This window comes from Phalacrocorax carbo, chromosome 18 (assembly GCF_963921805.1).
Source record: "Phalacrocorax carbo chromosome 18, bPhaCar2.1, whole genome shotgun sequence".
NCBI lineage: Eukaryota > Metazoa > Chordata > Aves > Suliformes > Phalacrocoracidae > Phalacrocorax > Phalacrocorax carbo.
In genome coordinates, this window is record NC_087530.1 from 10981083 (window position 1) to 10995798 (window position 14716).

A 14716-nucleotide genomic window follows, 5' to 3' on the forward strand; every position below is an offset into this window, starting at 1 on the left:
AAAATGCAACACCCGGTCTTGTCAGCAGGTGGAGGCACGAAGCCAGTCACTGCCTTCGCTGCCAGGCCTGGTGCCTTGCAGAGCCGGGACAGGCACAGAGGTGCGGGGCAGCTACTCCTGTTCCCTTCCTGGGAAGCCTCCGAAGCCTCACTCAGTTACCAGCAGTAGCTTGAGATGTAGCGGGTACCTTTACTTGTTGGTTATGGGGTAAAGCCTGGCTAATATGAACGACTCAACTAACCCAGTGCTTGTTTGCTGCTCCAAGGGTTTCTGCCTTTCATTGGGCACCATTCAACATTGATCTTACACCCATTACCTTACTTCTGGAAAGCAAATCGATAAACTGGAATACATCAACCCTCCTGTGCAGCTTCTGCATTGCAGTAAGGGGACCTGCTCCACCTAAAAGGGCAAGAGACCAAGTCCTGTCACTGCAATGCAGAAGGAAGGGAGACAGGAGTTCCAGAGTGTAGTGGCCACTGAGTTTCCACCAAGACCTGGAGACTTTCCAGCTGTCTGACCTGCAGCGCCCCAGATGAGCATGCAGGCAGTGTTTTCAAGTCTCCTGCTAGTAGCAGGAAACTTCACAGCCCTCCCAGGACCCTTAGGAAGAGCTCACAGACCCCACAAGGTGAAAGCCCCTCTTCTACATTACATGCAGCGTGATCTACCAAGTCATTTTGGCCAAGCTCCTGCCCAGCTCACGTGCACCAACAGAAAGCCAGGTGGGACGTGAACCTGCAGGCACTTCATGTTCAATGTTTCTAACCCCCTGCAGAAAACCAGGGGTCCTGAAGGTTGCTCCCACTGGCAGCACCAAGCAAAGCAATATGGTGTCCCAGCACTCACAGAGGATGTCACTGCGTGACTTGGTGACACTGATACAGTTTTCACATGGGTAGCCCAGCCTCCGAGTACGTCACCAGGTGAGACCTGCCCACAGGTCAGGGCTGACCACCCTGATAGCTCAGACCAAGCCCAAGTGCCCAGAGACCCATTGGCTCACAGCATACTCAGACTTACTGTGACCCCACCTGGGGCAGGGAGCAGCCTGCAAATCCTTCCTGCAGCTCCTGCCTGCAACAAGCTGCCCAGCAGGGCTGGAAAAGGCCGTTCCTGCTCTTCACAGCCGGGGATGAGTTCCAAAACCAGCTACCCCAGACTGAAGTTGTGCCCCGCCGCAGCTCATGCAGACCGAGGGCATCACAGCAGTGCTTGGCTCGCAGCCACGAGAGCCCAGACCTGAGCCCTGTGCCAAGCAGGGAGCCGGGGAAACGCAGCGAGCTCTATTCTCCACTCCATTAAGCAGAGAGATGCTGCAGGCAATTAGCAGTAGCTCTTGTTTTGAGACCTGCTCTTTCCAGCCCTTGCTCTCCTTCCCCCAAAGAGAGAGAAGCATCTTTATACCATCCCTGAGACCCTCCACATACAGGTAATTTTCCAGCAGGCTGGGCCAAGCACCCAGGTCATACCCACAGGAGCAGACACCACCCCACGCAGCTTCGTTTGCTAGCACACCTAATGAACAGCTGGCCGCTCACAGAGCGCCGACTTCCAGCTGAACACCTGCATTTCGTGCCCTCATTGCCAGCGTGGAGGCTGTTTGGGCAGGTCAGTGGTGGAGGGGCTACGAAGGGCAGCAGAGTCCTCAGCCCCACCTGCCTGGGGACCCCCAACCCCAGCTGTAGGAGCCCCGGCAGCCCAGAACAGGCTTTTCGAGGAGCCCACTGGCAAGGAAAGTGGAAGGGGTGCGGGAGTTCAGTGCCAGAACTATTTCAGGGACAAGAGTTAGTAAAAATAGATGAAGAAAAACAGACGATCCTGACCAAGACAGGAGACTCCCGTGAAAGCATGGGCACAACCCGGAGCGCCTGGCAGAGCGACAAGGCAGCGGAGACCACAGGGAAGCACAGGTCCTGCCTGCCTCTGCTGCAAGCAGGAGAGGCAGATATTTAGCAGTAACCCCAGACCAAGTTGCTCCCTGGGCTCCTGCTTGCCCCTCCTAGAAGGAGCTCCTCCGGCATGGCCACAGCGGAGGCTCTGTGGACAACTTGCCTGGGATTAAAAAACTATTTCAGTCTTTTGCCACATATTTGGTGCCTTTGGCAGGTGGAAAGTTGCTGAGTCCCAAGCCGAGTCCCCCTTACTTTACAGTGGGAAGGGAGGTACCAACTACTTTCAAACTCTCCTGCTGGCAACTCTGCTCCTAAAGGCTGAGCTTCCATTTCCAAATGCCAACTAGTCTTGATATAACAGGGAAAATCTAGTTTCCCTTGCCTAAGGCCATTCTGTGAGCACGGGCAGGGCACCCAGCTATCTCTCACATGGGAAACAGCAGCAAAAGCCATCTCAGCACCCTGCGAGGCACACTCGCAGCGCTCATCCATCCTGTGCGGCCACTGCGACAGCAGGATGGGGCAACACGTGCCCCACTAGCCACACACGCGCCTTGGCAAGACCCCCAGACCACAGCAGGGGAGATGTGGCATCGCGCACAGCACGCAGAGCTGTTCTGCCCGCCCAGCTGCATCCACTGTACACCACCAGCATCCAAGCAGCAAGGGGGACACAAAGCTCGTGGGAAGCCACTCACTGCTCCTGTCCCTCCAGCCCTGAGGGCTCCAAGTAAAGATCCAGGACATTTAATGTGTTAATTCCACCTGCAAGTTGACCTTGCAACAGAGCCTGTTGTTGGCAGCAGGCAGAGGTGAGAAGGTTTCCTCTAATGGCCATCATGACATGCGGATACCCAGGAGGAGCAGCCCTTTCTGAAAGCTCCTCTCTGAGCTGCTCCTGAACCAGAAGCTTTGCCAAAGCAAGCCGCAGACTGCACGGGCAAGAGCAGGTCAGCAGGAGTTCAGCATCGCTCAGGGGGTCTCCAACAGCCCCACGCAGCAGGCTGCAATGCTCCTGAGCAGCTTGCAAACATGCTGCAAGGGGAAAGAGCTGCACAAGCCACTGCAGCCGCACTGAGCCGTTACCTCCCCATTCCCAGAAGCCCGAACAAAGACCACAGTGTGCTCAGCTGCAAAAAAGCTTTTCCTGAAGTTTATGTGCAGCTAAAAATACCTTGAGAAAGTCATTAGGCAGCAGAGGCAGCTGGACTGGCAGGGTTCTGCTGTGGGGCCATACCTGCAGCAGCCTTTCCTCCCGATAGGAGCCGAGCCAGCAGAGATTGGCCACCCCTGCACAGCCTTTTGAAACATCCTCCCTAAAAATTCCTGGAGGGAAAGGAATCACTGCCCCAGACAGCCTAGAAAAAAAACAAACACAGAGAGCAGGAGCAGCAACAACAACTAACAGCACAGAAGAGCCGTCTTACAATGCAAAGCAGAGTGACCTTGGAGATTTCCCTGAATCCAGCAGACCTTTGTCTGGAAGCAAATGGACTCTCCCATTCACAGCTCAGCCACTCCATGCTGGGACATGCTGGGACAGGATGTTCACTGTTTCACTTGTACCAGCGGATGTGGACAAGGCATGGCAGGACTCATGTGCAGAAATGAAACGCCTTGATGCAGAGGGCTGACACCGAGTCCTCTGCTGGGCCCCCAGGAGGTAAGCTGGTGACGCAGCCAGGGCCCGCTGGGGCTCCCCTGAGCGATCAGAGCCTGCAAAGCACCACCAGCGACGGGGAGGGCAACCCTGAGCCCAGCCCCGCACGACACAACAGACCTTGGTGCTGCAGTGCCATCCCGCAGCACTCGGGGCATCTATGGTCACGCTGATGTGCAGTGGAGGGACAGGAATTAATGGGTTTCCCATGCAAAGCTCAAACTGACCGTGCCTCTGAGCCCACCCAGCTGCTGGACGCACTGTTCTCTCCCCACAGACAGCTCTGCCTTGATCCACAAAGGTTTCTCCGGGCTCGCTGCAAACCAACATGCCACTGCACAGCCACATGGGAAAACAGGACACTGTCATAGCCATGTGTGGATGAAATGACCCCATGTCTGTATTTACACTGCTAAACAAATGATCTAAGTCAAGCTTACTCCACCACAGCTCGGGTGCTGGAAGGGTTTGGACTCTTCTGAGCAGTGCAGCACCCCTGGCCAGTGCTGCCAGGCCCCTGCCCTGGCGAAGCTGGCAGCTGGAAGAAGTCACCAGCCCTTCAAAGCCATTGTCCCTCCGACACCGAGGGGAAGCTGCTTGCCCACACGCTGCCCTGCCAGCAGCCAGCCAAGGGCTGGGAAAGGTCCTCTGGCAGCCTCAGCTCCGGCATGAGAGCAGGGCAGGGCTGGGGTTCCAGAGGCACCAACCACACAAACAAGGACACTAAGCCCTACCTGCTGTGTCCTGCCAGGGCTTCTCAGGGATGTTCTGCAGCTTTCTCGGTTAGTGACCCATGCGAACAGACCAGTCTTACAGCACCGGTGGGGCCAGATCTGCCTGGGCAGCACGTTCAAACCGGTGCCACTGCAGGGACGTCTGCCAAACGCCTCCTCTCAGATCAGCTCCCCTAGCCCCTGTGTCTCCACCCCTGGGAGCTGGAAGCCGCAGGCGGTCACGGCCATCTCTCTGCAAGGCTGATTGCCACCCCGACAAAGCCAGGACCTCCAGGTTGGTGCCAGTGGGGGAAGGCATTGGAGAGAAGCCAGAAGAGGGCTGGGAGAGGTCTTGGTCACTGATGCACAAACACAACAAGACTCAGCCGAGCTTTATTACTCATTCATGTGAAATCTCACACTCTGGCGTGCTGGGAGAGACAACCCAGACGTCTGAGCACACAGCAGGCTACAGGGCCATGCAACCACAGCACACAGCACAACACACACCTCCGCCTCGCTAGGCTCCAACCACAGCTAGACTAGGGCGAAAGAGATTAATATTCTGTGTATCGCTCCCTCCATCCTCCAAAGAGGACGATGCTATTTGCTCTGTAGCCACAACTACGAGCCTGGAAGGTGTCCCTGCACCCCAGGCGCAGGAGCCAGGGAGCAGACGAAACAGGGCTCTTGCCCTGACCTCCAGCTCTCCGGGCTGGTACCCGCCAAGCAGCTGGCAATGGCCCTGCTCCCTCCTGCTCTACACACAGATAACAGTGCGGGAACAAGCTGCGCCTTTGGAGTACACATATTTCTTGTTCTTTTAGTAAAGGAACAGCAGGCTGGGCCATATGGCAATTTCTCTCTGGCTACTTAGCGAGTGATACATTAACTGTGCTGGCCGAATCACATAGCACGGAAAGGTACCTGGTACCTGCTGGTCCCCCTGCCATCACTTGTAGCAATATAGTCTTCCTGCTGCCTAAAATCAGTCCTCCTGCTGCCCTGGGGAAGGCGAGCTCCTCCAAAGGCGCTGAGTTAGATCGATACCAGTGCTGCTGATGCACAGCTTGGGTACTCTCCTCTCAAGGCTCTCCAGGAAGAGAGCAGCAAAGCAGCAGGTTTGCATTTTCCACTTTTGGGCAGAGAAACTGGCAGCCCCTCCTCTACACTGTGCTACAGGATACCAGTTCCCCAGCTACTGGAAGAACCATCACTCTTGCTGCAGTCCTGACAGCCAGCACCCTGCTCACCCCTGCCCTCCTGTCTCTCTTCATCAACCTTTGCAGCCTAGAAAATTGAATATTAGACATAAGCAAGAAGGTCAGAGCTCTTTCAGCTCACAGGAGGCTGTATAAGAGCCATCAGATGGGAAGCATTAATTTTGTCTGTGCCAAGGCACTTCAGTCGATGCTGGGCCATTGCAGCTTTAGTGCGAGGACTCCAACTCAGTCTCTGGTGGATTAAGCTAATACACAGGATTACAAACTGCAACAAATGAGGGCAAAACGCACACATTTGCTCGTGCCATCCCTGCAGCAGACACAGGTGCCTTAGAGGGAGCAGCTGACAGCCAGAAAAGCAACCTGCCAGCAAGCAATAGCCAGACCTGCCAGGGGAAGACTCAGCATTTAGCTTAGCTTAGTTTTGGTCAAACAAGAGCTCTTCTGCTACCGACAGCACTTCAGCCGAGCAGAGCTGCCGTACCGGTGGGATGGGAGCACAGTCCCCAGCAGGCTCCAAGCTCCCATTCAAAGCAGCAGCTTCTTCGTGTCGGATTTGTATGCATGCAAACACACAGTAGGAACAACCTCCAACACCCTGGTACGGTTAACGCTGCCAAGATAAAGCTTTCTGTAACACGGGAGGTTGAGACTGAGGAAGAACACACACCAGAAAGCCCAGCACTGAGGCTAGGGCTCCGCCACTTACGATCTCTGTGTCAGCAGTTCTCAGTGACATTTGCAATGAATTAGCAGGATCTGGCGGTATGGCAATGCTGCAAAAAACCTCTGAGGATTAACAGTGATCTATTGAGGCAAGAAATTGGGAAGTGCTGAGGAAGCTGCTGTGACCCAAGGCAATTGCAGCTCCTTCCACATGGCTTTCCCAGGCCAAACCTGCAGTTACTGCTCCTGAACCCAGCAGCCCAGCGTGGCCAGGAGCTGGCACAAGTGCCTCCTTAACGGCTCCCCACTGCCCACAGGCACCCTCCTGCTCTCAGCTGGCCAGGAGTTTTCCAGGTGAGACAGGGCTGTCCCGCTGCTTCAATCCCTCCTGCTCAGAGTGATTCTTGAGCACAGTAGGAGAGACCTAAGTCTCTTAATACCTGCTTAGTCAGGTCACTAGGCTTTTTTAAATTCAGATGGAAGTCAGGATCTTCACCCTCTGTGGACTGTTGGCTGTGAAGGTGGCGTGCCAGGCCAGCAGAGAACCACCCCAGGGAAGAGGTGATGCACAGCTGCCCTTTTTTAGCAATTTGTGCAAAAAATCTGCCAGCAAAGGAAGCGTGTGGAGCAGCCAAGAATTCCCTGCAGCGCCTTCTAGCTAATTAACAAGCTGCCAAATGTAAGGTCAGCTGGAAATTACAGCCAGCTCCCTGCATGGGTTCAACTCAGGTACAAGGAGGATTTAAAGGGAATTTAAAAAAAGTAGTCTACCTTTGCATGCACAACCCATCCACAGGGCAAGAGTTGTGTGTTCAGTCAGAGATGCAGGGTGTCCAAAGAAAACAGCCCTGTGTGGGTACAGGCACACGATGGACCGGCTCCTCTCCGCTGAATAGGGCCAGAGCTGCAGCAGGGGAGGGGGAGAAGAGTGGGAGGCCTCCGCAGAGCTGAATTACTCCATTATATTGAATCAAGAGAAGCATCTCTCTGTCCAAGAGCAGCGGGTACAAGCAGTGCTATTTTGTACTTGCTGCAACTGTACTTGATCTCCTGCACTGCTGACACCTACAGAAACCCAACACCCCCCACACTTGTAAGGTTCCCCCCACCTCTATTGCATTTCTTTACAAAAGAGGACCCAAGAAAAACCAGCACCAGGGAACAGCAGTCAAAGTCCAAGTCAAACTCAGGCCAAGTGGGAAAAGCAAATCCCCACCTGACCTCCCCTCCAGAAGGCAAATAATGAGCCTCCCCCGAGAGCCACCATGGGCTAAGCGCCCTCCCCAGCCCAGCAAACAGAACAGTGAGGAGGCAAGGGGCTCCAGACCTGTTGGTACGCTCAGCACCTTCCAGTGGCTTTTATGGAAAGAGCCCAAGTTCATTAAAGCACTGGCCTGTGTGTGACTGCCGAGGCTACAGCACAGACCCTGCACAATCTCCCAGCTCCCCCAGCAGCTCAGGGTGCCCGCTGCCTCCGGCTCCTGCTCAGCCCTGGCCAGCCCCAGCGAGAGGCTTTCCCAGAGCACAGATGCTCAAGCAGGGACAAGCACCACGCCAGCACAGACACGAGCAGGGTCCTCTGCAGCAAAATCACTGGTCACCAACCTGCAGATGCTCTGGGGGCCAGGCTGAGCCCTCCACACCCTGGATGCTGCTCCAAGGAGGGAGTGAGAGGGGAAATTAAGGATGAGGCCAGTGCCTTAAATAAGTGCCTTACGTTGCAAAGCGGGCATCTGGGTTATTTCAGGGCCCGCCTCCTTTCTCATACAATGTACACCCTTAAAAAAAAAAGCGTGTAATCCAAGCAACAGCTGATGCTACAGAGGATGAGCTGCCCCCTCACTTATTTCAATGCGAAGGTGTGTGGGTAGAGAAGCGCGGAGTTGCTCTTAGATGCTTAAAGAGCAATCCAAGCCTCCATAGTTTTGCAAACCTCCTCTCCCCTTCCCCCAACGTGTCCTCAGAGAGCACAGATCTGGTTTTTAAAGTTACTGCTTAGAATGTGGGAAGGGAGAGCGTGAGGCAGACTGTTTTTCAGGCTGAGCCTGCCTCCCCGCACCGTCCCCCCAGGCGCCAGCACTGCTGCGGCCCCGCTGGCGCACAGGCCACTCATCAGGGACTTTGGCTGCATGGCCTTGGGGACACCTGGGATCCTCCCTCAAGCCAAGCCGAGGCTATCAGGCTGGATGAGACCTCTGCAAAAGGGCTGGGGATGGTGCCAGCAGGGAGCCTGGCATCACCCTCTGTCCCAGGGCACAGCCTGGCTGCCAGCTCCCCCATGCAGGGACAAGCTGCTCCTCCTTGCTTTTTTTTTTTTTTTGGTAATGCACAGGTCCAAAAACAAGAGGTAACAGCATTGCTGTAAGGGGAGGAACACAGGAACAGAAGAGTCCTCCAAGGCAGAAGCAAATTCCCTTCCTTCCTCCACTCATTTCCATTTGTGCTGCTGGGAGGAGGCATCCCCCTTTGCGGCTAAGACGCTCTTGCAGCGCCGCAGAAAGGCAGCCCCTCCACCTGAGGCACGGGGCCTCCCATGGTCCCTGCCCTCCCTCCTGCCGTTTGGTTTTCAGGGTGTGAGAAGGAAGGGTGGGCACAGCCAGCCCTCACGCGAAGGAATAGGCACGTATTTCCCCCAGGGGGTTTCTGCATGTTTTTACACACGTGGCAGGACCATCCCATACACCACCGCAGTATTTGTCCGCAGCCGCAGTAACCTTTGCTCGTGGTGCTCACCACTTCTTGCCTGCGGCTGTCCGATGTTGGCCAGGGAAGGAGCTGCACGCTGGTGGTGTGTGCCCGCGGCTGGGCTGGCCCCGTGCTCCTCTGGGGGTCCTTGCTCAGGAACACTTCTGACTCCCTTACCTCACCCATACCTGGGGCTCCTGCCATCACCCATCGGAGAGCGTGGCCCAGCTCAACACCCTCCGCCCCAGGAGCGCAAGGCCTCCCAGCCATGCATCACACCTGCATGGAGGCACCCCAAGGAGCACCCATGAGTGCTGGGTGTGTCTCCCCAGAGGCAGCTGCACCTCAAACTGCTTCGCTGCCAGACACTGGAGCAGCCCACCCCTGCTGAACACTCTTGTCCAGAGTCACAGGGAAAGGGACAGCTTTGCTTTAGATGATGGTCCATCCATCTTTCTGAAGCTCCTTCACGCTCTGTTCTGGAAAGGCCGGCACAGCTGAGAGCTATTCCTGGGGAGCCTAAAAATGCTGTGGCTGAATCAGCACCAAGGCCCTGCCCTGCTGCTCGTGCCCACGAGGCCACTGCAAACCCCTGCCGCTGCCTCCCTGCGGGGCTGTGCCGTGCAAGGAAGCCACGCTGCCAGCGGCCCCCTTGGAGGGGGCACAGGCAGGCAGAGACAGGCACGCGCAGAGGCAGAGTCACAGAGAAGCAGCCCAGCTTCCCTGCTGCTCCGCTGGCCCGGGCATGCATCAGTGTCACAGCGAGGGCTGTGACAGCAGACAGTTATCTTGCTTCCCCGTGCCGCAGGCTGGAGCGATGCCAGCCCCCAGGGCTTTTGTTTCCATATCCGCACAGGCCAGCACAGCACTTGCAAGGGACAGTTTCAAAGCTGTCTCTGGTCGCAGACTCAGGTCCAGAGGCAGCATCGACACTGCCCTCTCTCACCCACGGCCCATCACTCGCTCCCCTGCATCCTCAGGGCATGGGACTAACACGGCAAGTCCAGGACAGTAACTCCTGAGCTTGTACCAGTTGCACAAAGAGCAAACGGCTCACAAGCGCTGCCCCTGGCTGTGATCCCACACGCAGGGACTGCCTACCCTCTCCGTATCTGCTTCCCTGCAGCTGGAAGCCAGAGGCTGAGAGCTCCCAGCGGCTGTGTCTACGTTGACACAGAAAGCAGAAGAGCACAGATCAGTGACTAAGTGCCGGGCATGCCGCTCCAGATTGATTGCTGGTAGCTGGGGCCAGGCTTTTCTCCATAATCCTACTGCATCTCTGCAAGACAGGACAGTAACACCACAACAACACACCTCAGCTTTCGAGTGCAGGACTCTGGTGTCCTACAGGACAGATTTTCCCTTCAATTCATTACGTCTCTAATAAGTCATGTGCTACGATTTCTTGCCTCACTTGCCTGGAGCTGCGGTAGCTCTGGAAGACTTCAGCTGGCCTGATTTGTCCTGATCACCCCCCAGGCATGCAGCTGGGCAGCCGCCAGCTCCGTCGCTGGCTCCAGCACAGAGGGAGCAGCCCAGCCCTGCGCCCCAGCCCCAGGCGCCGGCTCAGGTCTCAGTCTGGCAGAGTCTGCAATACTGGTGGTTGCAGATAGCAGCACTACACTGGGCAAGACACAAGGGCTGGGGCCCAGAAAATTAAGAGCCAGAAGACTAGGGCTTTCCACAAACAGTTTATGAACTGGGAATACCAAATTTTGGCTGTCTTTGGAATTCAGACCTTCAAAGGGGACGATTCAGAGCCATGAAAATGTGTAGCCATCAATGTATTTTCCTTTCATCCTTCCCAGTCCACATTAGTCCTAGTTATCAAGGAGATGGCTCCCAAGGGCAACCTCACAAGAGCCAACTGCCGCGGCAGCTATCAAAATCTCCCAGGGGCAGCAAAACCAGCAAACAGCACACCCACCTCTTCCCACTCCTACCTCCTGGTGGCCTTTTGGCACTGCTCAGCTTCACCAGGACAGAACCAACCACAATGTCACAGCTCTCCCTTGTATCATTAACTATTAGAAACAAAAGTTGGAAGGTGCATTTTTCAGTGCAGTTGCAGGTTTAAACCTCTCCAGAAGTCCACAAACGTTTGCAGCCTCCAGATCCCAGCTCACCTAAGCAAAAGGGCCCGCAGCACCTTATAAAGCCTCTGGGATTTTGCTACCCCAACATTCACAGCTGTGCTCAGCGCCGCATCCAAAAATCAGGCAGGAACATTTCTCATTGCCCTTCCAGGCAGTTTACCTCCAACTGCAGCCCCTGGGCTATGAGCCAAACTAAGGGGCAAGCCAGGCAGCTGTCTCCCTTCTCCAGGACCTGAGAGCAAGCAGCACTCCCTCCAGTTGCTGTGAGGATGAGGTCAGTCTCCCCTCAATGCTAAAAGCTCTGCTTGAAAAATTGCTGAGCTAGCAGAAACTGCCACTTCAGTTTTACCCATTTCCTGTTATTAGATAAACAGCATCAGAGAGCTGAGCTCCTGCTAGCCTGGGCTTTTGCCATGCTACATTTACCACAACAGCCACTGCCTTCAGCAGGTGAATACTGGCACATCTTGATTTCAACAGGAGCCAGGGCACAGTATGAATTATTTGTGGTAAGGCTGACCTATTTAACAGCAGAAAGGCAGCATTCATTTGAGCCCAGATTCCCCAGAGGCTGCTGGTGTCACTTTACCCCACAGGATAATACAACCCCGTCGCTATCTCTGGGCATCTTGGCTTGCAGGGGGTGTGGCAGTAACCACCCTAGGCTGTTCCTGCCATGCTCTCAACATTTCTCTTGGCGGACAAGTGACACTTCCACATCCCTTTCCATGCAAACTACTCCTGGCCTGCAACTAGCTTCTGTTGATCAGCTTTGATCAGTGCTTTGCGACCATCATAGACAACACACATAGGAAGCAGAGCAGGGTGAACCCACAAGGCCTTGAAACAGCAAAGCCACTGCTGGCAGCCCTGTTTCAGGCAGACCAGGGCCAGAGGATGCAAGCAGTGTTTGCAGGGTGGCTGCCAATTTCTGCAGCTATTCAGGATGCCTCTCTGCACAGCTGCTTCTAAGCTCTTGTAGTCTCTAATATTGGCTCCCATCCTCTGTGCACAGGCTAAGGCAGCCTGGAAGGGGTATTTCACATGGAGAAGATGCTGAAGTCTTGGTGATACATTTCTGTAGACCATCTCAGAATCATAGATCTCCACCACGTCGCTGTGGACCTTACCTTTGTCTGCCAGAGACAGTGTGCTGTTAAAGTACTGCTCCTCCACAGTCCATGCTGTGTCATTGATCTTGTTAGACACCCCACAGGATCCAACACAGCTCACCTTGATGGCTGTTGAGAGAAAGCACACACATGAGCACTGGAAGAAAGCAAAACCTCATGTTCAGACTTGCTTCAGTTACTGTATGTGGGCTTGTGCAGGAGTGTGAACACACACACAGGGTGGAAAAATGGAGCAAAGGAATTGGGTCAAGCTTTCATTTCAGAAGCACATTTCCCCCTTACTCTCAGCACTATAGCACACTCCTTGCTACCCCAGTGCTATTCCCAGCTGTTATCACCACTGAAGTCCTCGTGCTGGCCCTCCTTGGACTGCAAAAACCCTTAACAGCAGTGATTTCAGCTCCCTGAGAGGCAACCCTCTCTCTAGTTTTCTCCCAAATGAACCAATATCCCCTCCCAATATGTGCACATCCCCTGCACTCAGGCTCACAGCAGAGACCTTTGTGACAGCAATGCCTTCCTATACACTCAGATGTCCCTGTCTAGACAGGGATGCGCCGCAGAGGGCTGTGCTGCCTCCCACCCCACACAGAGCCAGGCATCCCACCAGCCCTGGGAGGAGAGACATGTTCAGCATGAGCCCATTAGCCAGCTAAACAAGGTGTACTGTCCTGTCTGCAGCAGCAGCAGAGAGCTGGCCCCTCCAGCACAGCATGAGCAAGCCCAGCTGCTGCTTGAGTTCACAGCCCACCCACCCTCACGGACATCCCCAGTCCCTGGAAGCCTGCCCCAGTGTCCTAGGGTTGGTCTCTACTCCAACAACGTGCGGCAGAAGTACTTGCCCCTTAACGCTTGTCCTGCATCTAGACTTCTGATCATATTTGATAAGCATGTTGCTTCTCAGCAGCCAGAGACCACTCTGAGTGGCTTCCGACTCTTGGTAGAGACACAGGGCTCACAGCAAAGCCACGCAGCAAGGTCTGGAAGCATCTGAGATGCCACTTGAACTTCCCAAAGCAAGGAGAGGAACTTGAGCCATGTTTGTGCCTTGCCTTGGGAAAGTCACCCCAGAGCTTGCTCTGCACTGTGGCTTCCAGAAGGGCCACGTGGCTTTTAGAAGAGCTACCCACAAGACATTTTCAGTTAAGTCTTGGCCAATTCGCAGCAGGTTGAAATAAGGCTCTGACGTTGACACTGGACCAGAGACAGACAAACGTGACAGGACTGGCCTCGTGGCACAGCAGATGATGATCTGCGGTGCTATCCCCACACAGGGGGGATGCAAAAAGACCTATTTGCGGCACAAACAGGACCTTCAGGGTTTTCCCAGCCTGAGCATCTCCTGTCCTGATACTCACCAGGTTTTGCAGCACTTTAATGGATCCCACAGAACTCCATCACTGAATTTGTCAGGTGAATAGTTCTGCTAGCAGGAAGGCTGCAGGAACTACCAGACAGACTCTTTTCCCGTTTCACCCATCTGCTGCCCTGTATTCAAGCCATGTCTCACAGGAAGCATCTCCCTGTGAGGCAGGTGGCCAATTTGTGTTGGCTTAAGAGCTCTCCCCCTCCCCACTCCGCAAGTCTTCTCAGCCATGCTGATCTCACCGCCTCCACCCACCTACCCAAACACTGAGGGCTGCAAGTAATGAATGCCGCTTGCAACCACCTCAAACAGCTCGCCAGAGTGCCCACCTTGCCAGCATGACCACGTCCTCCACACTGACTCAACACAGGGTAGAAAGAAACCCCAAACCCAGACCTCTCTGCAGGGGGAATGCACAGTTCTTGCCCCAGCCCCTTTACCTGTGCTTTGCTGCATGCATTCAGGTGGAATGGGCTCCTCAGGGCTTAAACTCTCTAATCCCACAACGAAGAACCCCCACCAGACCTGCTGCAAGATCTTCACAGCCTGATCATGACTTTTAACACAAGGGCCGATCCAAGGGCTGTTTTATACTCAAGGACAAGGCAGCTCCAGATGCCAACTCTCATTAACCAAACATCAATATAGCAGCAAGGCCAACACATCGGCTCGCTTGTTTGTGTCTGCAGTGGGCATTGGCACTTCCGAGGCAGCGGATGAACAGGAGAGCGTGGCCTGCAATGGGAGCTGCCTGCACCACGGCACATAGCACACCTGGTCTGAGCTGACACAGGTCCCCTCCCCAAAGCAAGCCATGACACTGAACCCCCCTGCACACCCCCAGGTGATATCCAGTCCTCTCTTTTGCCAGGTGGCAGAGCCAAAACCACATAGCGGGTTCAACATCAGGAGCAGGGAGTGGTTTTAGCAGGGTGACATTCTGCGTACCCAGGGGTTGGTACCAGCTCTCATACTCCCACCTTGCACGTACTGCCACGTCTCTGGGCTCACGACAAGCCTGCCCTGCCCCAAGTTAGCCCAGATAACTCAGATGGCTCAACTCAGATCAAGCCCAGGCTCAAATGCTCCACTCCCACATTTTCACATGGGAGATGCGAGCGAGAAAAGCCCAACCAAGAACTGAAGAACATTCACATCCTTCAGGAGCAACAGCCCCTGAGCAGGCTCCCCCTCAGCCTCCCTTTCCCACAGAAGTTTATAGATCACCACCATCTGCTGCAACACCCAGATAAGGGGATGATGGTCTTTAATTCAAGCC

The 14716-nt window shown here is 54.9% G+C and overlaps 1 protein-coding gene across 1 annotated transcript in view; it reads right to left on the minus strand.

Annotated features, from left to right (window-relative positions):
* Nucleotides 1-14716, minus strand: part of ARRDC1 (arrestin domain containing 1) — a 38109-nt gene that overhangs the window by 6977 nt on the left and 16416 nt on the right. The window contains exon 2 of the mRNA XM_064468606.1: nucleotides 12069-12179. Within this exon, the coding sequence (XP_064324676.1) occupies nucleotides 12069-12179 (111 nt within the window). The remainder of the gene's footprint in view (nucleotides 1-12068; nucleotides 12180-14716) is intronic.